Source organism: Bos taurus, chromosome 13 (assembly GCF_002263795.3).
Source record: "Bos taurus isolate L1 Dominette 01449 registration number 42190680 breed Hereford chromosome 13, ARS-UCD2.0, whole genome shotgun sequence".
NCBI lineage: Eukaryota > Metazoa > Chordata > Mammalia > Artiodactyla > Bovidae > Bos > Bos taurus.
In genome coordinates this window covers 20,183,568-20,208,903 of record NC_037340.1, presented here as the reverse complement: position 1 = coordinate 20,208,903, position 25,336 = coordinate 20,183,568, and the positions used below count along the sequence as shown (strand labels likewise).

At 40.4% G+C, this 25,336-nt stretch overlaps 1 protein-coding gene and 1 pseudogene across 12 annotated transcripts in view; one reads left to right on the top strand and one right to left on the bottom strand.

The window, feature by feature from the left end:
* Positions 1–25,336, top strand: part of CCDC7 (coiled-coil domain containing 7) — a 266,671-nt gene that overhangs the window by 97,161 nt on the left and 144,174 nt on the right. For all 12 annotated transcript variants that reach the window (XM_059892902.1, XM_025000934.2, XM_025000939.2 and 9 more), the window contains 4 exons: positions 2,840–2,944; positions 6,577–6,684; positions 18,186–18,293; positions 24,146–24,244. In XM_059892902.1, the coding sequence (XP_059748885.1) occupies positions 2,840–2,944; positions 6,577–6,684; positions 18,186–18,293; positions 24,146–24,244 (420 nt within the window). The remainder of the gene's footprint in view (positions 1–2,839; positions 2,945–6,576; positions 6,685–18,185; positions 18,294–24,145; positions 24,245–25,336) is intronic.
* Positions 7,807–8,589, bottom strand: LOC104973756 (vacuolar protein sorting-associated protein VTA1 homolog; annotated as a pseudogene).

The following is a 25,336-nucleotide window of genomic DNA, read 5'->3' as shown; positions in this document are numbered from 1 at the left end:
GTCTGATTTCAGTATTGATCATCTGGTAATGTCCATTTGTAGAGTCATCTCTTGTGTTGTTGGGAGAGTGTTAACTATGACCAGTGCATTCCCTTGGCAAAACTCTATTATCCTTGCCCTACTTCATTTTGTACTCCAAGGCCAAATTTGCTCTTTACTCTAGCTATCTCTTGGAGAAGGCAATGGCAACCCACTCCAGTACTCTTGCCTGGCAAATCCCATGGATGGAGGAGCCTGGTAGGCTGCAGTCCATGGGGTTTCTAGGAGTTGGACACGACTGAGCGACTTCACTTTCACTGTTCACTTTCATGCATTGGAAAAGGAAATGGCAACCCACTCCAGTATTCTTGCCTGGAGGATCCCAGGGAGGGGGGAGCCTGGTGGGCTGCCATCTATGGGGTTGCACAGAATTGGACACGACTGAAGTGACTTAGCAGCAGCAGCAGCTAGCTCTCTTGACTTCCTTTGTTTTCATTTCAATCCCCTGTGATGAAAAGGACACCTTGTTTTGGTGTTAGTTCTAGAAGGTCTTGTAGGTCTTCATTGAACTGTTCAACTTCAGCTTCTTCGGCATCAGTTGTTGGGGCATAGACTTGAATTACTGTGATGTTGAATGGTTTGCCTTGGAAGCAAACTGAGATCATTTTGTAGTTTTTGAGATTGTACCCAAGTACTGCATTTCAGACTCTCTTGTTGACTATGGGGCTTCTCCATTTCCTCTCCTTAGAGGAATTTCCTCCATTTCCCTTAGAGAGGAGAGGAAATGGAGGAAATTCTTGCCCACAGTAGTAGATATAATGGTCATCTGAATTAAATTTGCCCAATTCTGTCCATTTTAGTTCACTGATTCCTAAAATGTTAGTGTTTACTCTTGCCATCTCCTGTTTAACCACATCCAATTTACTTTGATTCGTGGACCTAACATTCTAGATTCTTATGCAATATCGCTTTTTATGGCATCAGACTTTACTTTCACCACCAGACACATCCGAAACTGGCCTCATTTCCACTTTGGCACAGCCTCTTCAGTCTTTCTGGATCTATTTCTTCACTCTTCCCCAGTAGCATATTGGACACGTGGAGGGCTCTTTCAGTGTCATATCTTCTTGCCTTTTTCATACTGTTCATGGGGTTCTCAAAGCAAGAATGCTGAAGTCGTTTGCCATTTCCTTCTCCAGTGAACCACATTTCATCAGAACTGTCCACCATAACCCATCTGTCTTGGCTGGTGCTGCACAGCATGGCTCATAGTTTTATTGAGTCACCCAAGGCTGTGATCCATGTGATCATTTTGGTTAGTTTCTGTGATTATGGTTTTCATTCTGTCTGCCATCTGATGGAAGAGGATAAGAGGCTTGTGGAAGCTTCTTAAGGGACTGGCTGTGGGGAAACCTGGGTCTTACTCTGGTGGGGTGGGCCATACTCAGTAAATCTGTTATCCAATTTTATGCTGATGGGTGGGGCTGTGGTCTCTCCCTGTAGTTTGGCCTGAGGTGGCCCAGTCCTAGAGTCTGCAGTCTCTGTGTCAGGACTGTAGGCTCTTTAGTAGGACCCATGGTGATCTCCAAGAGGACTTAATGCCAACATGCCACACCTCCCAGGACTATTGCTGCCAGTGCTCCTGTTCCCATGTTAGTCCACTGCTGACTCATGCCTCTACAGGAGACCCTCAAACACTCTCAGGCAGGTCTGGCTTAGACTCTTGTAGGGATCACTGGTCCTTTCCCTGGGTCCTGGTGCACATAAGGTTTTGTTTGTGCCCTCCAAGCATCTCTGGCTGGTATGAGGTTTGATTTTAATGTGATTGTCTCCCTCCTACTGCCTTGTTGTGGCATCTCTTTTGTCTTGGGACATGGGGTATCTTTTTCTTGGTGGATTCCAACATCCTCCTGTCAATGGTGGTTCAGCAGCTGATGGTTGTTCATAGTTGATGAGTTACTTGAATTTGTGCTTATTTTTTCCTTCAGTAGCTTCAAGTTTGCTTTCAATGTTAGTCTTCCTTTTTATTTTTTAAATATGTAAAACATGGACCTTTTCCCAAAGGTAATAAATGGGCAAAGCGATATATGTAAAGTGTCATTCCTTTCTTATACCTTCCCTTCATTCCGTAGTCCTCACCCTCCTTTTGTAGGTATCCAACTAAATTGTTTTTTGGTTTGTCTTCTCCATGTTTGATTGAAAAATAACTCTTTTGCCCCCTGTTTTTGTATTTCTTTCTTATGTCCCTTTCTTTCACAAAAGGTAGCATGCAAGATACTCATTTCAGGTTTTTTTTCCACCTAATACTACCTCCTTGAAATCCCTCCAAATCATTTTGTAGAGGTTTTTTTTTTTTTTTTTTTTTTTTTGCATTTCCTTTGCAGCAATAGGTACACTTGTTTATACTACCAAGTACTGTAATTTATACTTTACCATAGTTTATAATATATACTTTAGTTTGATTCAACCAATCAACCAATCTTCTATGTTTATATATTTGCTGATTTTAATTATTTTGTAATTATACATAATATTGTAATGGAAAACTTGTACATACACATTTTCATTATTTGGCCTATAAATATATATTTACCTAAAGTGTAAATAACACAAGAAAACTGGAGACTAATATACAAATATTTGATTCCTAGGAATGTTTATGAAGCAGACAGCTTCAACTTACATCTATCAGAATTGATCTCACAATTTTCATGTGGATCTAGCATTGTGGCAATTCATTTAAAATTTTATTAAAATAAGAGAAAATGTTGTTGTACAATTATTATAAATTTGAAATTAGAGATTTCACAATAATATCTGTTTTATTCACTTAGCAGACTAAATGTATCTCTCTATATAGCTCATGATAAAGTACGAGATAAAAAGCGTATGCATGAGAATCTAGATTCAAAAATCCAACAACATGTAAAGAAAGGAAAAAGTCACAGAAGGGAAGGACACACTAGTAAGTATACTAAGTATAGATAATTTTTAATAAATATTTTAAATTAAACTCATCAAATTATCTTTTTTCTTTGGTTCACAAATATGTATGTGGCATGTATTTTATTTTAAAGATTATTTTTCTTATTTATTTTTATTGAAGTATACTTGGTTTTTGTTGTTAGTTGCTGTTATATACCAGAAGGATTCAGTTATACATACATATATATACACTCTTTTTTAAAATATTCTTTTCCATTATGGTTTATCATTGTTCCTGTTGCTGTTTAGTTGCTAAGTCACGTCCAACTCTTTTGTGACTCCATGGATGATAGCCCACCCAGCTCCTCTGTCCATGGGATTTCCCAAGCAAGAATTCTGGAATGGGTTACCATTTCCTTCTTTTTCCATTATGGTTTATAATAGGATCTTTTTTTTAGTTGGAGTGTAATTGCTTTACAATGTTATGTTGTGTTAGTTTCTGCTGTACAACAACATGAATTGGCTGTAAGTATACATGTATTCCTTCCCTCTTGGATCTTTCTCACCCTATGTCCCCCTTGCCACCCATCTGCGTCACCACAGAGCAACAAGTTGAGCTCCCTGTATTGTACACAGGTAGCTATCTTACCAGCTATCTATTTTATGCATGGTAGTGTATTTATGTCAGTCCCAATCTCTCAGTTTGTCCTGACTTCTCTTTCCCTTTCTTTGTCCACAAGTCCATTCTCTATGCCTGCATGTCTTTTCTTTCTCTGCATATAGGTTTATCAGTACCATTTTTATAGATTCCATATATATTTGTTAATACTTGATATTTGTTTTTCTTTTTTTGACTGACTTCACTTTGTATGACAGATTCTAGGTTCAACCATGTGTGACTACAAATGACCCAATTTCTTTCTTTTGTATGACTGAGTAATAGTCTATTGTATATACATACTATATCTTCTTTATCCATTTATCTGTCAATGAATATCTAGGTTGCTTCTTTGTCCTGGGTATTGTAAATAGTGCTGCAATGAACATTGAGGTGCATGTGTATTTTTGAATTATGCTTTTCTCAGGGTACATGCCCAGTAGGGGGATTGCTGGGTCATATGGTAGTTCTAGTTTTAGTTTTTTAAGGAACCCTCATACTGTTCTCCATAGTTCAGTTCAGTCGCTCAGTTGTGTCCGACTCTGCGACCCCATGAACTGCAGCACACCAGGCCTCCCTGTCCATCACCAACTCCCAGAGTCCACCCAAACCCATGTCCATTGAGTCAGTGATGCCATCCAACCATCTCATCCTCTGTTGTCCCCTTCTCCTTCTGCCCTCAATCTTTCCCAGCATCAGGGTCTTTTCAAATGAGTCAGTTCTTCGCATGAGGTGGCCAAAAGTACTGGAGTTTCAGCTTCAACATCAGTCCTTCCAATGAACACCCAGGACTGATCTCCTTTAGGATGGACTGGTTGGATCTCCTTGCAGTCCAAGGGACTCTCAAGAGTCTTCTCCAACACCACAGTTCAAAAGCATCAATTCTTCTGTGCTCAGCATTAAGCCTCTAATAATCAATTGACTCTCCATATACCTGAGGCCTCATCCACAGGCCAAATGGGGTTACTAAAATGGAGAAATAGTCTTGTGGAGAACTTTTGCTTCATTAAGCTCAGTAATGAGCTTTTAATCCTCTAGGTAGTTACTTTGGCTGTCGAAGGCACTAGGTACTGGTAGTTTGTTAGGTTCAGTTTTTTATGAAGGGCCACTGAAATGGCCTCAGTTGTAGGATTTCTAAGCATGGACTGGGGATACACACACACACACACACACACACACACACACTTTTCCCTCATCTTGCTCCAAAAAGACCAAAGAATAAAACTATTCCTCACCTCCCCATCTTCATGTTGGGGAGGTGGGAGATTTGTAAATTATCCTCATGTTCCCAGTGGAGACACAGGGACCTTGGCCTAACTCATAGCCTTGTTTATTTTTAAGGTTAAGAGATCTGGATACAAGTAAGGGGCTTCACTCTGATTCATGTCAAGATTCACTGGAAGGGTTGAAGAGAATGTTACTTTCATTAGTCATAGGAGTTATCAGTATGTGGACCCCATTGTGCCCAAAGGTCATTATCTAGTCCCAGATATCTGATGGAGAGCCTGTCAGTCTCCTTGTTGAGACCTACTGTTGGGTAAGAAAACCCATAGATGTCTTTGGGAAAGATCTTGACCCTGTGATCCAGGAATAAGTACCCTATTACCGTTTTTGCATCACTCTGACTACTAGTGAAAAGTTAGTGTCTTGCCAGTAGCTGCTTTTTCTTTGCTTGGAAAGTTTTCAGTTCACATATAGATTGTGCCATGAACCAGTTGACATCACTTTATAAGGAGGTTTAATTGAGCCAGGTAACCAGTTAGAGTGGCAAGAATGAACTTAGATCTGAGTCTGGTAAACAGTCTCATCACTTACTTTCCTCACTTTTTTTTGTTGAATCAAGGGATTCTCAAGTGGCTTGCAGAGCACCTTACTGGGTAGCTGTAAGGGTGGGCCAAAAAAAGTTTTTTGAGAATTGTTTGAGAACTCAAAAATTGTTTGAAAACTCAAAAGTTTTTGAGAATTGTTTGAGAACTAACCACCATTGGACCAGTCAAGAGCAAATAATAGCTAGTAAAGGAAGGAGAGGCTCAGGTGTACATGACTTTTCTCCCACCTACCCCATTCTTCATCCTCCTTGGGCATAGTAGCCATGGAAAATGTTCTGAAAGAGAGGGTCTGCAGTGACACACCAGAAAAGGTGCTGCTGTCTCCAGTTAATTTTAACAATATTACTTTCCTTATAGTGGAGTCAAACTATCCAAATCTCTATCATTTCTTTGTGTCACTGGGCAAAGCAACCCCTGGGACTCTACCTATTTTCTCATTAAATATGAGAAACAGTTGTATTGAGGATGTCATCACTGCCAGCAACATGTTTAGATTTAATAGTAGTCATTGTGACCAGTTCTGCATGCAACTTTTGGTGACCAAATACATTATTTTCTCTTTCTCTTTCCTGTATTTCTTTTCCTAAAGGTAAATATCTTACATTTTCTTTTTATTTCTTACTCTTCTCTTTCCTAAAAAAATAGAATATTTGATATCTTCTCTTTCCATTTTTTTTGTTTATACTTAACCTCTCATCTAGCAATCCTTCCAAGTTGGGTTATAAGTATCTTTTTTATAGCTTTATGTGTAACTCTTTGTATAAATAATAATTTATATTACCCTAATTTATAGTATGTACCTTGCTATTCAAGTAATCTCATATGCTAGTATATTTAGGTGCTTCTGAGTATTTTGTGATAAAAAATGTGGTGTGATGAATAACCTTTACATATACATTTTCATCATTTGGTCTATGAGTATATATTAACCTAAACTATAATAATGTAAAACAAGTAGGGACTAATATAAAATATATTTGACATCAGCAAACATTTGTGAAATAATGAGACTTACACACATTGAAATTTTTCTCGCCATTTTCATATCAGGTCTAGCATGAGGGTAATTTATTTATGTATTTATAAAAAGGAAAAAAATACTGTAAACACATGTATAAACTTAATATATAGGGATTTCAAGATCCATTCTTCTGCTTAATGCACTAAATGTGTCTCTTTATGTAGCTTGTGATGATGTATCAGATGAAAGTCTCATGTTTATGCAGCAAGACTTAAAGTTAGAAACAGAAATTCATGTAGAGAAACAAAAATCTTCTGGACCTGAAAGTGTCAGTAAGTAAAATAATTGTGGATAACCTTGTTTTTTACCTGTTCCAATTGTCACACTGTTTTATGTTTCCTTGCTGTGTCTCTGAATTACTGTGAGCACCACAAGGATGGACCCTTGGCTATCTTGCTGCTAGTATATCCTCAGCAAAAAGCACAGTGCCTGACCCAAAACAGGCATCCAATAAATAGTTTTTGAATACATGAAAAAAAATTTAAATTGTACTCGTCAGAAGATCTTTTCTTTGGTTCATGAAGATGTATTTGGGATTTAAAAAAAAACTAGTTCAAAGAGTCCTTGTATTTATTTTTTACATAGCATAAATGCAGGAGACATTGTAAATCCACAATTCCCCACAAAATTTATACAATTAGCAACTGAGAATCTATGTTCTTATGATCTCCATCTTTCAAGCTGTACACTCTTTGGAATTCATTCCATAGTAGCAAAGAACCTTACCTCAAAACAGCAAGTTTCCAGGCATTACTGCAAACATGTTGTTTTCATTCTTTAATACATGGTTAAATTCCTATGAAGCAAATCCCAATTCATCTTCACCTTCAATGGATAAGGGAAAACAGGAAGCCAATGTCATTCTTACATCTAAAACTGATTCTGCCTCTTTACCTTAATATATTTCCTCTGTGAACATTTTAACTTTAAATACATTCTGTGTTTAATATGAATATAAGTTGAAATTTTAAAAATCTCAGATTCATCTAACAGTTTGGGACATTCATATCCATTTTTCTGAGGAAAACAAAAACATGGTCTCTAGAGTATTCTGGTAGTGTTTATTAAAAGTTCAATTTAGCATTTTATAGCGAACTAGTATGGACTGTTGGTCCAAATTATAGATTTAAAGATTCCTTAATTTATGTAGATTAAGATACTAAGCTGATTCCCAAAGTATTTTATAAATGTATGTTTTCATTTTTAGAACAAGCAGGGTTCAGTGGGCACTTTTAGAATCTTGCTCACATCATTCCTATATATCCAGAGACTTCTGGATCCACTCAAGGACAAAGAAAACGGGTTAAGTCTGCCAAAAGCATCAACAGGAATCTGATACACAGACACAGATTTCATGGTTACAGATGGTGGAAATGAAGTCTTTAAAACTGTGCTCATGATAAGCTGAAGATTGAGTTCTTTAAGCATGTTAGTCTGTTCTTTAAGCATGGATCTTTTCTACAAAGACTGCATTTTCTAACTATAGTCAGTAACTTGAGGGCCTTCTCTAGATTTTGCTCTGCATTGGTGACATCATAGTGCAAAGCTCTGCCAGCATATTTGCTATATTTCTGAGCTCTAGCAGAGTCCTCTGATGTTAGTTAGATATCTCCCTGGGAAACTGCAGTATAGTGCAGAATCAGTGCCTGGAGTAGTCTGTGGAGTAGGCTGGGTAGTTTTACTTGTTAAACCTGTACTGTGAGGAACTTCTGCTGGGATATTAGCTGGAATGCTGGATTGTGGGCACCAAGAGGAATTTGTATTCCAGTATAGCTGCCTGATGTCATGTTGCTTGGGTCCTAAGTTGAAGATCATTGCTGAGGTGGCTGAGTGAGCAGAGAGGTTGCTCCCATATTTTCATTTTTCTTCAGCATCAGTATATTCTTCAGTCCCACCAGTCCTAAGTCTCTCCGTTCTTTAAACAATTATAAATATGTTATCTTTCATGTTGCCTTTCACCTTCCATACATTTTCATCGGTGAGTTCTCCAACGCTGTTTTGACATCTGTTAAAAGACTTGCAGTATAGTGGGACTTGATCATGTTTTTGTGAAATCACCCAGCATGAACTTCATTATCTGTATACAAAACATTTTCAAAGCATAGTTCTCCAAATGGGCAGAGACTGCAGCCATGAAATTAAAAGACACTTGCTCCTTGGGAAAAAAGCCATGACATACCAAGACAGCATATTAAAAAAAAAAAAAAAGACAGCATATTAAAAAACCACAGACATCACTTTGCTGACAAAGATTCATATAGTCAAAGTTATATTTTTTTCCAGTAATCATGTGTGGATGTGAGTTGGACTGTAAAGAAGGCTGAGCAATGAAGAATTGATGCTGTGAAACTGTGGTGCTGAAGAAGACTCTTGAGAGTCCCTTGGACAGCAAGGAGTTTAAGCCAGTCGATTCTAAAGGAAATTAACCCTGAATATTCATTGAAAGGAATGGTGCTGAAGCTGAAGCTCCAATACTTTGGCCACCTGCTGCAAAGAGCCGACTTATTGCAAAAGACCTTGATGCTGGAAGGATTGAAGGCAGGTGGAGAAGAGGACGACAGAGGATGAGATGGTTGCATGGTATCACCAATTCAATGGACATCAGTTTGAACATACTCTGGGAGATAGTGAAGGACAGGGAAGCCTGGAATGCTGCAGTCCATGGGGTTGCAAAGAGTCAGACACAAATGAGTGAACAACAACTATTATTTCTTGAGTAACATTCATTATCACCCAACTGTTTAAGAACTTTTAACTGATCCATTAGCTTTGATAAAAATTTATGACATTTAGTTTTTACTATCAATCTTCATTCCAGTTTGCATCACGTATAAAAGACAGTAATAAACCACAAGGTCTTACTTGTCCAGCTTATGAGCCATCCTCAGATGATGATGTATGCTCCTAAACTGTAGGAGCAGCAGAGCAAATGTGGCCATCTCCACTCCAGGAATCCTATCTGGTCATATTTTTATAAAAATTTTACACTGACCTTAAGTGGGAATCAGAGAAGGCAATGGCACCCCACTCCAGTACTCTTGCCTAGAAAATCCCATGGACGGAGGAGCCTGGAAGGCTGTAGTCCATGGGGTCGCTGAGGGTCAGACACAACTGAGCGACTTCACTTTCACTTTTCATTTTCATGCATTGGGGAAGGAAATGGCAACCCACTCCAGTGTTCTTGCCTGGAGAATCCCAGGGATGGGGGAGCCTGGGTGGGCTGCCGTCTATGGGGTCGCACAGAGTCGGACACAACTGAAGTGACTTAGCAGCAAAGTGGGAATGCCCTTAAATAGAGAGCAAAAGCAAAACTATTGATAACTTTTAGTTGGAATTTTTTCTCTTGAGACTTATTTCACAGTCATGGGTCATGTGCTCAGTATGCACTAAAGCCCAATAATGGACTAATAATTTTCTCTTAAAGGCTGTGTACCTTTCAGCCAGATATTCCTAGAGATGATGAATTAAAAACTCCAACTGATGCCTCTAGCAGTGTCCTTCTGCCTTAAACTCCAATTGGTGAATAGAGAGGTTGCTGATATCTGTTAACTCAAAAGGCAAAATGGATCAGAGACACCAAAAAAAAGGGGTAGCCTGGGGCTTGTTGAAGGGCTTCCAGGTCATCCTCTTGGCTGTGGCCCCAATGAAAGGAAATGACCTTTTATGTAACCCTGTAAATGGTTGGCATTAAGAATGCAGGCAGGTGAAGAGTTCCATCAGTCCATGGACCTCCTTTTTAATTGTTGGAGTGGCGAGGGTCAGAAGCAGTCTTCTCCCATGGAATGAGACAATGAGACAGCATATCCTGATCATGTCCAGAAATTTCACTTGGGTGCTTGTACGCTTTCTGTAAAAAAATGGCCCAGCAAGTTGCCACTTGTGTATTAGCAGGATGTTCAGCCCTTGATGGGTAGCTCTTTTCTGTGGACTCAATAGAATGATATTATCAGCAGAGTAGAAAGACAAGCCCCTCCTCTAGTAGTGGGAGATTTTCCAGGTGATGCATTGCTGACAAATAGGAAATTCAAGTAGCATTGTGGAAGGGTGTGAATGGTGAGTTGTTATCATTCCACACAAAGATGAACTGATCTGAATCACCCCTGTTTGAAGGAATATGGAAAAGGGCATTTGTGGCATCAGTTGCTGCCTAACAAGTTCCCACACTCTGGACAAGTTTTTGCAATCATCATGATGTCAGATACTACTGTTGCCAAGGTGGTTCTGTTGATTGAACAGCCAGAATCAGTTGAGTAACTGTGAACTCATGATCTGGTATACAAGTCAGCTGAGTTACTGAATAGGGATGTAGTCTCAAGGAGACTTTTTCCTGCATTAAGCTTAGAAAAGAGAGAAGTTATTTCTGTTTCTTTACCAGGCAAATTTTTGAGAGACAGGTGTTCAAATTGGATAGGTTCACAATCTTCCTATGCTCCTCTAACATGGCCTTAACTGCAGTTAAGCAGGGCTTAGAAGAATGTGAGTAGAGTTGCACATAGACAATACAGTGGCACTCTGCTGGACAGCCCCATGGTGTCCACTAGCTCTTCTGGAGACACATTAGCCTGACGGACAATGTGCCTGTGGGACCCTTTGACTCCTGCAAATGATCCAGCCCTGAGCCCTGAAAGAGTCTCCCTAGCACTTCTCAAAGTGTTCCTTCCAGAAAAGAATTTTACTTTAGTGACTACTTTGTTCTCTGCACTAATCTGGCAGAGAAGGCTGCCTTTTTTGACTTGGTCAATTAAGAGAGCAAGCCAAACTGAAAGTAACAAGCTTTTATTCACTTCCTTTAATAGTATAAGCAAGTCTAAATGGAAAGACTTGGAATGTCTTTGAAATTTTCCCCACAGAAAGAAAACAGGCAAGGGTCAGATGTATCAATACTGATGGGAGTAGGGGCTGAGGGAAGATGATGTCATATCTGAAGGAGCCCCAAACAAAAGGCTCATCCTTACTATGGCCCCAATCCTTGTGAATACTGATGCAGGATGGCTAGGAGTGTAAAAGTCCTGAATACTGAGTAGTAACCCAGAAAACTATCTTCAGGTACCCCCAGTAAAGTGGTCTGTAAGAGGCACCTGAGAAGTACAAATATCAGCTGACCCCTTCTCTCCCTTTCATAGGGAGGCCTCTAATAGAGGCAGCTGGTATAGGAATCCAGAATGCATAAGAACATGGTGTGGATGGGCCTTGGTCCTCTACTGCAACTACTTTCAGTGTTTAAAGTTCACTGGATATGCATCAAATTTGGTATGGGGTGGCAAGAGTGAATGTCGACATTCTAGCAATCAGCGAACTAAAATGGACTGGAATGGGTGAATTTAACTCAGATGACCATTATATCTACTACTGTGGGCAGGAATCCCTCAGAAGAAATGGAGTAGCCATCATGGTCAACAAAAGAGTCTGAGATGCAGTACTTGGATGCAATCTCAAAAACGACAGAATAATCTCTGTTCGTTTCCAAGGCAAACCATTCAATATCACAGTAATCCAAGTCTATGCCCCAACCAGTAACACTGAAGAAGCTGAAGTTGAACAGTTCTATAAAGACCTACAAGACCTTTTAGAACTAACACCCAAAAGAGATGTCCTTTTCATTATAGGGGACTGGAATGCAAAAGTAGGAAGTCAAGAAACACCTGGAGTAACAGGCAAATTTGGCCTTGGAATATGGAATGAAGCAGGGCAAAGACTAATAGAGTTTTGCCAAGAAACTGCACTGGTCATAACAAACACCCTCTTCCAACAATGCAAAAGAAGACTCTATACATGGACATCACCAAATGGTCAACACCGAAATCAGATTGATTATATTCTTTGCAGCCAAAGATGGAGAAGTTCTATAGAGTCAGCAAAAACAAGACCAGGAGCTGACTGTGGCTCAGATCATGAACTCCTTATTGCCAAATTCAGACTTAAATTGAAGAAAGTAAGGAAAACCACTAGACCATTCAGCTATGACCTAAATCAAATCCCTTATGATTATATAGTGGAGGTGAAAAGTAGATTTAAGGGCCTAGATCTGATAGATAGAGTGCCTGATGAACTATGGAATGAGGTTCGTGACATTGTACAGGAGACAGGGATCAAGACCATCCCCATGGAAAAGAAATGCAAAAAAGCAAAATGGCTGTCCGGAGAGGCCTTACAAATAGCTGTGAAAGAAGAGAAGTGAAAAGCAAAGGAGAAAAGGAAAGATATAAGCATCTGAATGCAGAGTTCCAAAGAGTAACAAGAAGAGATAAGAAAGCCTTCTTCAGCGATCAGTGCAAAGAAATAGAGGAAAACACCAGAATGGGAAAGACTAGAGATCTCTTCAAGAAAATTAGAGATACCAAGGGAACATTTCATGCAAAGATGGGCTCGATAAAGGACAGAAATGGTATGGACATAACAGAAGCAGAGATATTAAGAAGAGATGGCAAGAATACACAGAAGACCTGTACAAAAAAGATCTTCACAACCCAGATAATCACAATGGTGTGATCACTGACCTTGAGCCAGACATCCTGGAATGTGAAGTCAAGTAGGCCTTAGAAAGCATCACTACGAACAAAGCTAGTGGAGGTGATGGAATTCCAGTTGGGCTATTTCAAATCCTGAAAGATGATGCTGTGAAAGTGCTGCACTCAATATGCCAGCAAATTTGGAAAACTCAGCAGTGGCCACAGCACTGGAAAAGGTCAGTTTTCATTCCAATCCCAAAGAAAGGCAATGCCAAAGAATGCTCAAACTATCACACAATTGCACTCATCTCACATGATAGTAAAGTAATGCTCAAAATTCTCCAAGCCAGGCTTCAGCAATATGTGAACCGTGAACTTCCATATGTTCAAACTGGTTTTAGAAAAGACAGAGGAACCAGAGATCAAATGGCCAACATCCGCTGGATCATGGAAAAAGCAAGAGAGTTCCAGAAAAACATCTATTTCTGCTTTATTGACTATGCCAAAGCCTTTGACTGTGTGGATCACAAGAAACTGTGGAAAATTCTGAAAGAGATGGGAATACCAGACCACCTGATCTGCCTCTTGAGAAATCTGTATGCAGGTCAGGAAGCAATAGTTAGAACTGGACATGGAACAACAGGCTGGTTCCAAATAGGAAAAGGAGTACGTCAAGGCTGTATATTGTCACCCTGCTTATTTAACTTCTATGCAGAGTACATCATGAGAAATGCTGAACTGGAAGAAGCACAAGCTGGAATCAAGATTGCAGGGAGAAATATCAATAACCTCAGATATTCAGATGACACCACCGTTATGGCAGAAAGTGAAGAGAAACTCAAAAGCCTCTTGATGAAAGTGAAAGTGGAGAGTGAAAAAGTTGGCTTAAAGCTCAACATTCAGAAAATGAAGATCATGGCATCTGGTTCCATCACTTCATGGCAAACAGATGGGGAAACAGTGTCAGACTTTATTTTTCTGGGCTCCCAAATCACTGCAGATGGTGATTGCAGCCATGAAATTAAAAGACACTTACTCCTTGGAAGGAAAGTTATGACCAACCTAGATAGCATATTCAAAAGCAGAGACATTACTTTGCCAACAGAGGTCCATCTAGTCAAGGCTATGGTTTTTCCAGTGGTCATGTATGGATGTGAGAGTTGGACTGTGAAAAAGGCTCAGCGCCAAAGAATTGATGCCTTTGAACTGTGATGTTGGAAAAGACTCTTGTGAGTCCCTTGGACTGCAAGGAAATCCAACCAGTCCATTCTGGAAGAGATCCTCCCTGAGATTTCTTTGGAGGGAATGATGCTAAAGCTGAAACTCCAGTACTTTGGCCACCTCATGCGAAGAGTTGACTCATTGGAAAAGACTCTGATGCTGGGAGGGATTGGGGGCAGGAGGAGAAGGGGATGACAGAGGATGAGATGGCTGGATGGCATCACTGACTCAATGGACGTGAGTCTGAGTGAACTCCGGGAGTTGGTGATGGACAGGGAGGCCTGGCATGCTGCGATTTATGGGGTCGTGAAGAGTCGGACACAACTGAATGACTGAAGTGAACTGAACTGAGAAGTATTCCCCCATGTGAACTGTCAGGTAGATACTTTGTAATTATCTGTGGTTGGACCTGCAAAATCAAACATAGGATTTTGACCTAGAGTTGAACACGTGTATACACATATATGTACATATACATGCACATAAACATACATATATTCATACACCTACACTGAGTGTCCTTTGTGTTTGTTGTGGTAGAGACTGAAAGAAGATTGACATTTTGGAGTGCTTCAAAAAAACCTTGGTCTGCTTTGTATTTTGGGGGGATTGAGAAGGGAAAATCCTCAGTTCCTTGAAGCTTGGAATGAGACAATGTACCCCTTTCCACTTTGCCCCTAGGGATTTTAGTTGGATACTAGGTCCTTGTACCATCTTTACATTAATGACTCAGATGTGGTCACATGTGGATCATCATGGAATCTAGTCCTTGTTGGGTAGTACACTTGTTTGGGTCCAGTGGAGAATGCCATCCATAGAATGGAAAGTGAAAAAGTAAAAGTGAAGTCGCTCAGTCGTGTCCAACTCTCTGCGACCCCATGGACTGTAGCCTCCCAAGCTCCTCCATCCATGGGATTTTTTGGGCAAGAGTACTGGAGTGGGTTGCCATTTCCTTCCCCAGAGGATCTTCCCAACCCAGAGATTAAGTCCGGGTCTCCCACATTGTAGGCAGAGGCTTTACCATCTGAGCCACCAGGTAAGTCCAATATAGTGGAAGGTTAGTACTTGATCTTGGAGCAGGGCTTTTTCTAGGTCATGGGCTTATGGAAGGACATGAAGGTATATCACAACCCATTCCATATAAGGCAAACCAACCCTGGTCATTAGTGTGAGCAGGAATGTTTAAAAGGGGGGTATTTGTGATATCAGTTGCTGCATACTTACTTCACTCTACTTGGGCAGTAAATCTCTATGAAGGTCACAGGAGCATGAAACGCCAGTGTCCACTGCTATACTGTGGCATTGAGCCAACAATAATCAGTCAAGTCTCTAGGCATCCCAAGGCCTTACACACAGACTGAAAGTGTGTATAAATGGAGAAATAACTTGGTGGAGAACTTTAGTTTCATTAAGCTCAGCAATAAGTACAGTGAACTGTTTTTGGATGGTAAAGGTGCTAGACACTGGTAGTCTGGTTGTTGTTTTCCATTTGCTAAGTTGTCTCCCACTCTTTGGGACCCCATGAACTGCAGCATAACAGCCTTCCCTGTCCTTCACTATCTCCCAGAGTTTACTCAAATTCATGCCCATTGAGTCAGTGATACCATTCAACCATCTCATCATCTGCCACCCCCTTATCCTATTGCCCAAAAATAGTTTTCCAGATGCCCTATTAAAATGACCCAAAATGCAGTAGGTCTTAATGGTAGAAGTGAGTGAGATGCTGTACCTCTGTGCCAATAATACTTTCAGTAATGCAAGCCATAACAATGGAAAATTTTAGTGGCATGTAAGGATATGCCTATAGTTGAATTTGGATAACGATTCCATTTGGTGAGCTCAGACCGAAAACCAGTGAGCATTATCTGTTTCCTCCTCATTGTAGTGTCTGTGGTTATGGAGATCTTAGTCATATGTACATCAGTATCTAAAAGGCCCAGATATGCAATTCTCACCTATCTCTCTACTGAGCTGTGACTTTATCACATATCCTCATGTCACAACTGGGAAGTTAAGGAGCTTTGTTGTGTTCAGTTGCTAAGTCATGTCTGACTCTTTGTGACTCCATGGACTGCAGCACACCAGGCTTCCCTGCCCTTCACTATTTCCCTGAGTTTGCTCAAACTCATGTCCATTGAGTCAGTGATGCCATCCAAACATTTCATCCTCTGTCGCCCACTTCTCTTTCTGTCCCCGCTTCTCTTCCTGCCCTCAGTCTTTCCCAGAATCAGGGTCTTTTCCAATGAGTCGACTCTTCACATCAGGTGGCCATAGTATTGGAGCTTCAGCTTCAACACCAGTCCTTCCAATGAATATTCAGGACAGATTTCCTTTAGGATTGGTTTGATCTCCTTGCTGTCCAAGGGACTCTCAAGGGTCTTCTCCAGCACCACAGTTTGAAATCATCAATTCTTCATTGCTCAGCCTTCTTTATGGTCCAACTCTCACATCTGTACATGACTACTGAAAAAACCATAATTTTGACTATACGGACCTTGGCCTAACCTTAATTCTTGTTTGTATAGAATACTGAGAAATTGCGTAAAAGTAGTAGGGGTGGGGTGTGTTTCAGTTCACCTCAAGATTCAATGGGAAATGCAAAAGAAGAGCACTTGTGTTAGTCATAGATGTCATCATCATTTGAACTCTAGAGTTTCTGGGTTTTGGGTCACCTATGGACCACTACCTACCACTGCCTTGGTGGACAGCCCTTCAGTGTTCTCCTTGAGATCCCATGGTTAAGTAACTAGACCCAGAGATTTCCTTGAGAAACCACTTAATCAGATCATCTATATGTGGGTTCTTGATTACCATTTTTAGAACACTTTCTTCACTGGCTAAATGATATCTGTCTGTGATTGGTTCTTCTTTTCCCTGAAATTTGTCACTGAATATCTGGATTGTCTTGTGAACCAACTGATATAACCTTATAAGGAGGCTTCATGTAGCTAGGAAACCAGCACAGGTTGCACAAATGACACTGGTAATCTGAGTCTGGTTACCAGTCACGTCATCTACTCTTCTTTATGTTCATTTTTGAACCAAAAGACCATCAGATGCTTATCGGGCATCACCTTCTTAAGTGTTAGTATACTCATCATAAGTGGGCCACACTTAAGAAACAAGCTGGGGAAGGAGAGAGGCAATCAAGTGTTCACATCATTGTCGTCCCCCTTTCTTGGGCAGAGTGGTCACTGTCAAAGCACTCAGAATGAAGGAGTCTGTTGTGACACACCCCCTCACCAAGTCTCAGAAATTACCCCCTGAGGAGAAGTATCCCAGTCTGACTGGTCTCCTCAGGTCACTGGCAAAATGATCTTGAGAGCTTTAGATACTTTTTCATTAAAAATGAGTCTCAAAAATTCTCTATGTTGTAGGCTATCTACCAGTGCCAGGGACAAACAGCACTAACAGTAGTCATCGAGTGTAATTCAGTGAGCATGGTCTGCAGTGTCTTTGGTGACAAACTGTTTTGTTTTCTGATTTACCTTATGTTTCATTTTGTAAAGGTAACTGCCAATTTTTTTGGTTTTCTTTTGTTGTGTCCTAAAATACAGTGTATTAGATATCCTTAGTTTTTTATTTCACTTAACTTTATATACTGGAAATACCTCCATGTTAGTTTATACCTTTTTCATTTCCTTACAGTTGTGTGCACAGTTGTTTGGACCATACTGTATACCATAGCTGATAATACCATAGTTTATAGTATATACTTTGGTTTATTGGTGAACCAGTTTGCAAGTATAAATGATTTTGAGTATTTTGTAATTGCAAATATGCTGTGATGAATAATCTTGTGCATATACCATTTTGTGGTTTGGTTTATGACTATGTTTTAACCTAAAGTGTTAAGGAAACTGGAGACCTAATCAGAACATATTTGAAACCTATGAATATGAATGAAATAATGAGACAGTTTCAGTATACATCATTAAGACTCTTCTTACCATTTTCATATCAGTCCAGTATTATAATAATTTACTATAGTTTTTTAAAATATGAGAAAATGTTAACATACATTTGTCAGTAATTTGAAAGTATAGAATCAAACAGTGTATCTATTCTTCCATTTATTGGAGTAAATATCTCTGTTTATATAGCTAGTGATAAAGTACCAGATGAAAATCCTGTGCTTGAGCAAGAGTCAATGTCAGAAACTCAACTGGAAGTAAAGAAACAAAGACCTTCTAAAGAAAGAAGACTCAGTTGTAAGTATAATAATTATAGATAATGTTAACTTATTTTTAATTAAACTCATCAGATTATTTCTCTTTGGCTAATGAGTATGTATTTGAAATATGCTGTATAGAAGACTTAATGTGTGAATTCTCTCAGATAACTAGAGAACAAAGGCAAAATTATTCATATCTCTTGTTTGGTATTTCTGATTTTGTGGTCATAGGTCAATCACTCAGCATCTACCAAGGCCCTATAATAGACCAGTAAATGTCTCTTAAAGGATGTTTACCTTTCAGCTGACTCTTAGAGGTGTGCATTTGAAAGCCTAAAGGGGTGCCTCTGGCCTATTTCAGTGGTCTTCTGCCACAGCCTCCAACTGGTAAACAGAAATGCTACTGAATTCTGTAACTCAAAGAACAAATAGGGATTAGAAGGGTGCCAGCCTGATGACCTGTTGGAGGGCCTGCATGGCATCCTCTTAGTCATGACCCCATGGAAAGGAAGCGGCCTTTCTATTTACCCTATAGATGAGTGTCATCACAGACCATACATAAGGAAAGTGAGAATGTAATCTCTTAGTTGTCCCACCAGTCTCTGGGCCTTCTCTTCATTTGTGGAAGTAGAGAGGACCAAAGCTTGGCACTGTTTTCTGGAATGAGATATCTTGCCCCTTACAGATCATGCTCAGGAATTTTATTAAGAGTGCCTTGTCCATAATAATGGCTCCACAGAGCTGCCATATGTCGGTCTGTGGGGCATCCATCCAGTCTTTGTCGAGTAGTGCCCATGTTGGACCCAAAGACAATGTCATCAATAAAGTGGAAGTCTGTTGCACCCTTTGATGGTGGAGCATTTTCATATCATCACTTTTGCATTAATGACAGATATTCAGAGAATTTTGTTAGCCTTGTGGAAGTATGGTAGCTCCTCTCAGGAATACAAAGCAGGGTTTCACACTGACAGTTAACCTATACTAACGATACATATATCAGTGGGGCCAAAACAATGGAAATTTGTAGTGATTTAAAGGGACACACCCATCGTTGGATCTGGTAAGGATCCCACTGGTAATGGCCTCAGACCCAATGGCCTGGGGTGCTTACCCAGATCTCTCTCCCTTATGTGGTGAATATTATGTGTTTCTCCATCCTTCTGGTGTCAGGAGTTGAGATGATAGTCACATAACCACCGTATCCAAAAGACCCAGGAAATATACTGACCTCTGTCCTCATGTTCCCCCTGTGGACATAGGGACTTGGTCTAACTCATAGTCTTGTGCATTTTTGAAAGCAAAGTGTTCTTTTTTTCTTTTCTTTCTTTAAGACATTTGTTTATTTTTGGCTTTGCTGAATCTTCATTGCTTTGAGTGGGCTTTCTCCAGTTGCAGTGAGTAGGGCCTACTATTTGTTGCAATGCTCGGGCTTATCATTGCAGTGGCTACTCTTGTTGTGGACCACAGGCCCTAGGCACATGGGTTCAGTAGTTGCAGCATTCAGGCTCAGTCGTTTCAGCTCACCAGATTTAGAGCTCAGGCTCAGTAGCTGTGGTGCATGGGCTCAGTTGCTCCACGGCATGTGGAATCTTCCCCGACCAGGGATCAATCTTGTGTCCCTTGTATTGACACTCATCCACTGTGCCACCAAGGAAGTCCAAGAGAGTTCTTGATAGAAGTTGGTGGGCTCTCAGAATACTCATGTCTAAATTCAGTGGAAAGCACTGAGCAGTGACACTTGTATTAGTTGTAGGAGTCATCTCTAGGTGGACACTAGTTCAGCTTCCCTCTAGGCATCCAGTGGGTCTTCAGTTCCTTGGTAGTAATCCCATCAGCCTATCTCTCTGACATCTCATATTGGATATTCACCGGTAGATCTCTTCTGGGGATCCAGGCCTAGATTGTTCAGGAATAGGTTACTGATTATCATTTTCATGTTGTTTTTACTGTTGGTCAGTCACTGCTACATTGGCAGTAGGTGCTATTCCGTGTCCAACAATCTGTCAGTCAATATCTAGATTGTATAGTTCCCAATAACCTGACCTTAGGAGGAGGCTTATTTGAGCTCAGTAGTTATCTAGCAAGGGTGGCATGAATGAATCAAGAAATCCAAATCTGGTTAAATATCTCACTGTCCTCAGCGTAGACCCTGGGACCACCAGTGTGGCACTAAGGGACACTATCATTTCTGCAGTGATGATCCAAACATGTTTTTCAGTGGTAGAGAACTCATCACAGGTTGGTCATTCTGTCAGATCCAAAATAATTCCCCGGTGATGAAGGAGAGAGTTTCAAATGTATGCTCTTTTTATTCCCCACTCTTCTTCCACCTCCTCAGCCAACATGACTGCTGTCAAGGCTCTCTAAAGAAGGTATTTTGTACCTTCTGCACAGTGTGTGTGTGCCGCTCCCCTTCACTAAGTTTAACAAGATTAATACCTTTAGTATGAAGGCAAACTACCAGGTTTCTTTTCTTTTGCTACTGGGAACAGTGATCCTATGGCTCTCTCTCTCTTTCATTTTTTTTTTGTTGTTGTTGTTGTTGTTGTTAAAACATACATCTCAGTAGCTCATTGTTAGTCCCAAGAACAAATTTAGAGCTAACAGTAGTTAGTGTGTACAGCTAGGCATGCAGGGTTTCCCACAGCTTTACATCCCATTGCTAGCGGACCATAAGCTGCTGCTGCTGCTGCTGCTAAGTCGCTTCAGTCGTGTCCGACTCTGTGCGACCCCAGAGACTGCAGCCCACCAGGCTCCTCCATCCCTGGGATTCTCCAGGCAAGAATAGTGGAGTGGGTTGCCATTTCCTTCTCCAATGCATGAAAGTGAAAAGTGAAACTGAAGTCGCTCAGTCATGTTCGACTCTTAGCGACCCCATGGACTGCAGCCTACCAGGCTCCTCCGTCCATGGGATTTTCCAGGCAAGAGTACTGGAGTGGGGTGCCATTGCCTTCTCCGGAACCATAAGCAGTAGCACACAAATTGCTGCCCTAGCTTTCTCAGAGCCCCTCTGGTTAATCTAATTTGATTGACCCAGCAGGTGTCTTGGCTAGTGAATCAAGGTCTAGAGAAAAGAAACTGTTCCCCCTCAGAACTGAAAAGCCTAAAGAAATACAATTGCACTTTCCTAAGGCACCCTGTGTGATTGCTAGCCCTGTCCAAAACACACTGGCCTGGTTGTCACAGTGCCCCAGGGTCCGCTCAGACTCTTGCTAATGCTCCTGTGGTACCCTCCCCCACCTCACCCTAGAAGGTCCCACAGATTTACTAAGTACATCCCAAAGTGTGCCATCCCGAAGTGTGCCTTCTGAAAGGCTTTGAGCTTCATTTACCTTGCTTGCTGTCTGAGAGAGATACCAGTTTTTGAGTTGGCCAATTAAAAGAGCAAGCCAAATTAAAAGTAACAAACGTTTACTCACTTACTGCAATAGTTCAATCAGGAAAGCGCCCAAGCTATAGCCATGTTCTGTTTCCCCACTTGGAGCAGCTATAGGTGAGGGTTAGATGTATTAATACCAGTGCAAACCTGGTATGAGATGTAGAAGAGTATCATCTCACAGCTGAAGGAGCTCCAGACAAAAGACTCTTGGTAATTTATGGATCCTCTGAAACATCTTGAATACTGAATCATAACTGAGAAAAGTTTCTTCAATCCCTCTTCACCCTTCTCCCATAAGGTAATGCAGTCAGTGGCAGTGCTGGAATAGTACAATGCCCTAATCAAGTCCACCCCTACGACCGCCACACTGAGGCTTCCAGTTGATGGTGACTGAGCTAAGAATGCAGTGTGCTTAAGAGAGTGGTGGGAAGGGAGGGCTATGTCCATGACTGCAGCTTCTCCAGTGGCTGCAGTGCACTGGCTGTGCATCAAGTCTCTGTGAGTTAAACTTCTTTTCCCCATGGTACGTGCTGCATGTGTGCGAAACTGCTTCAGTTGCGTCTGACTCTTTATGACCTCATGGACTGTAGCCTGCCAGGCTCCTCTGTCCAGGGAATTCCCCAGGCAAGAATCCTGGAGTGGGTTGCCATGCCCTCCTCCACGGAATCTTCCCAATCCAGGGATTGAACCTGTGTCCCTTTTGTCTCCTGCATTGGCAAGAGGATTTTTTCCCACTAGCGCCACCTGGGAAGCCCCAAAGTTAACTCCAGGCAATGCCGTTATAGTTGTCTGATTCTGCCTGAAAGATCACATGTAAGATCTAGACTGGAGTCAGGTTTCTTAAGTAGGTTCACATTTCTATATATGTATTTACACATACATACATATTTTATACATGTACATTAGCATGTATACCTGTATATGTGTATATAAACCTGCATAGACATGTTTAGAATTCATGATAAATCTTGGAAATCTTCAATTCTGTTTTACCCCCTCAGGACTTGTTCTGCCTTCTTTCATTTCATGTGTGTATTTCCTTCCTAAGGGGCTTCCCTGATAGCTCAGTGGGTAAAGAATCCTCCTGCAGTGCAGGAGACACAGAAAATGCAGGTTTCATCCCTGGCTCAGGAAGATCCCCTGGAGAAGGAAATGACAACTCACTCCAGTATTCTTGCCTGAAAAGTCCTTTGGGCAGAGGAGCCTGATGGGCTACAGTCCAAAGAGTCAGACACAACTGAATGACTTAGCACACTCTGCGACTGTTCTCTCTAAATAACACATTTACTCATTTGTTAGACTTTGAAAATTGTTTTGAAATTGTTTTGCCTATTCATATGGAAAAAAAAAAGCCTACTGGAAATATTTTGTCATATGTTGACAATCTCTCCACGCTTCTGCCCATGAATGAGGGTATATGTCAAATATTGTATTGATGAGTTACTTGCATTAGTACTTGTTTTTTTCAGTAGGTTAATTTCTCTAAGTTTACTTTCAGTTTTAGTTTCTCTTTTTTGTTTTAATTTTATTTTTGAAACATGTGGAACCTGAACTTGCTTCCAAAAGTAAATACTATGCAAAAAGGTATACTTAAAGGAGTACTATTTCTTCCTTAGTTTGCTCCCTTGCATCCTGTAGGTAACCAGTTACATTTTTTTCTATCTCACTTGTGTGTCATTTTGTAAAGGTAACTATCTCTCTAATTCTCTCCCTTCCTCTTATTTATTTCCTTTTTCCCCCATCTTCCTTATCTGAAAGGTATCATACATTTCTCCTTTTGTTTTTTTTCCCTCTCTTAATATTATCTCCTTGAAATCCCTCCAAGTCAGTTTATAGAGATTCATTTGATTCCTTTTACATCTTTACATACATCTGATCGTACCATATTATTTAGCATAATTTACAAAGTTTATGGAATTTCCCTGATAGCTCAGTTGGTAAATAATCCACCTGCAATGCAGGAGACCCTGGTTTGATTCCTGGGTCGGGAAGATCCCTTGGAGAAGGGGAAGGCTACCCACTCCAGTATTCTGACCTGGAGAATTCCATGGACTGTATAGTCCATGGGGTCACAAAGAGTCAGACATGACTGAATGACTTTCACGTCACTTCACAAAGTTTATAGTACATATATTAGATTGTTTATCCAATTTCCCATGCATGAACATTTATATGCAGTTACAAATAATACTTTAATTAGCAAATGGTACATGTGTTTTGTTGGTCTCTGAAGTCTATGTCAATCTATAAAATATAAATAACCTAAGAGAAACAGAGACAAATACAAACTATATATAATGCCTGGAAATATTTATAAGATAATGAGAAAGATTCAAAACGTATCTATTAAAACTCTTCTCACAGTGTTATCAGATCTAGCATTATGGTAACTTTACTATAACTTCAGAAAACTTAGAATATTTCTCTTTGCTTATTATGAATTTGATATGTAGAGATTTCATAGTAGATGTATTTTTCTATTCAGTGGGCTAACTATATCTCTCTTGTAGCTCATGAAAAAATATCAGATGCAAATCTTATGCATGACCATCAAGAATCAATGTCAAAAAGCCAAATGACAGTAAAGCAACAAAAAGAGGAAAAACACAGTAAGTATACTAATTACAGATAACTTTAAATTATTTAAAATTAATTACAGCCAAAGATCTTATTCTTTGCTTCATAAATTGTGTGTGTATACATATATATAGTAGACATTTTATACTTTGACCTAATGTATAAATATCCTAAGATAACTAGAGGATGAAAACTAAAGTTGTGAAATACTTGGTCAATATTTCTGATTGTAGTATTTTTCTTAGTCATGGGTCATGCACTCAGTATCCACCAAACCAATAAAAGGCACATAATTGTCTTCAAGAGGTTTGTACCTTTCACCCTACTCCAGGAAGTTAGACAGAGAGAGTCCCAGATTAATCCCGTCCTGTGGAATTGCCATCTTCCAAAGACTAACTGATGAACAGAGAAGTGCTGAGAATTTTATCTCAACATCAGACCAGAAGTTTCAAGGGAAAATGTGACTGGGAACGTTTTTTTGTTTGCCTCCAGATCATCCTATTAGTTGAGATCCTTTCTTATGCAAGTATTTTTTCTAGAACTTAGTAGATGGTTGCAATCAGGGCCCCTGAGGGGAATGTAAGAGTGCCAGTAGCAGAATAGTTCCACAGAGTTTTGTGGGGCTCTCATTTGTTGTGACTGACAGGACAAATTTTGGAAGATATCTCTAGAATAATGTGTATTGCCCTTTCCCACAAGGTCCTTGTCCATGTTTCTGTTAATGACCCTGCTATGCTGCTAAGCATGGTCAACATAGCATCTGGCCTTGTGGGATGGTACACATGCCAGGATGCACCAGAAGGATGAGGATGTCAACAATAGTGTGGAAGCCCAGTGCCCCATGTGGGAGTGGGACTTCCTCCTGCTCTTGGCCTTATGCAAGGACATTAAAGGTGTATTGCAACCTTTTAAGCAAAAAGCAAACTGATCATATCATCTGTGTGCACAGAGACATTGAAGGAGCATTTGCAACATGAATTCCTTCATACCTAATTCCCTCAGCTGGGGCAAGAGCCTCTAGGACGGTCACAATGTCAGGTAAGGCCAGTGTCCTGATCTGTCCCACAGCATTGAGCTCTAGTACAGTAGTTCTGTAGTCCAGTCCAGGCATGCAAGGCTCTTTG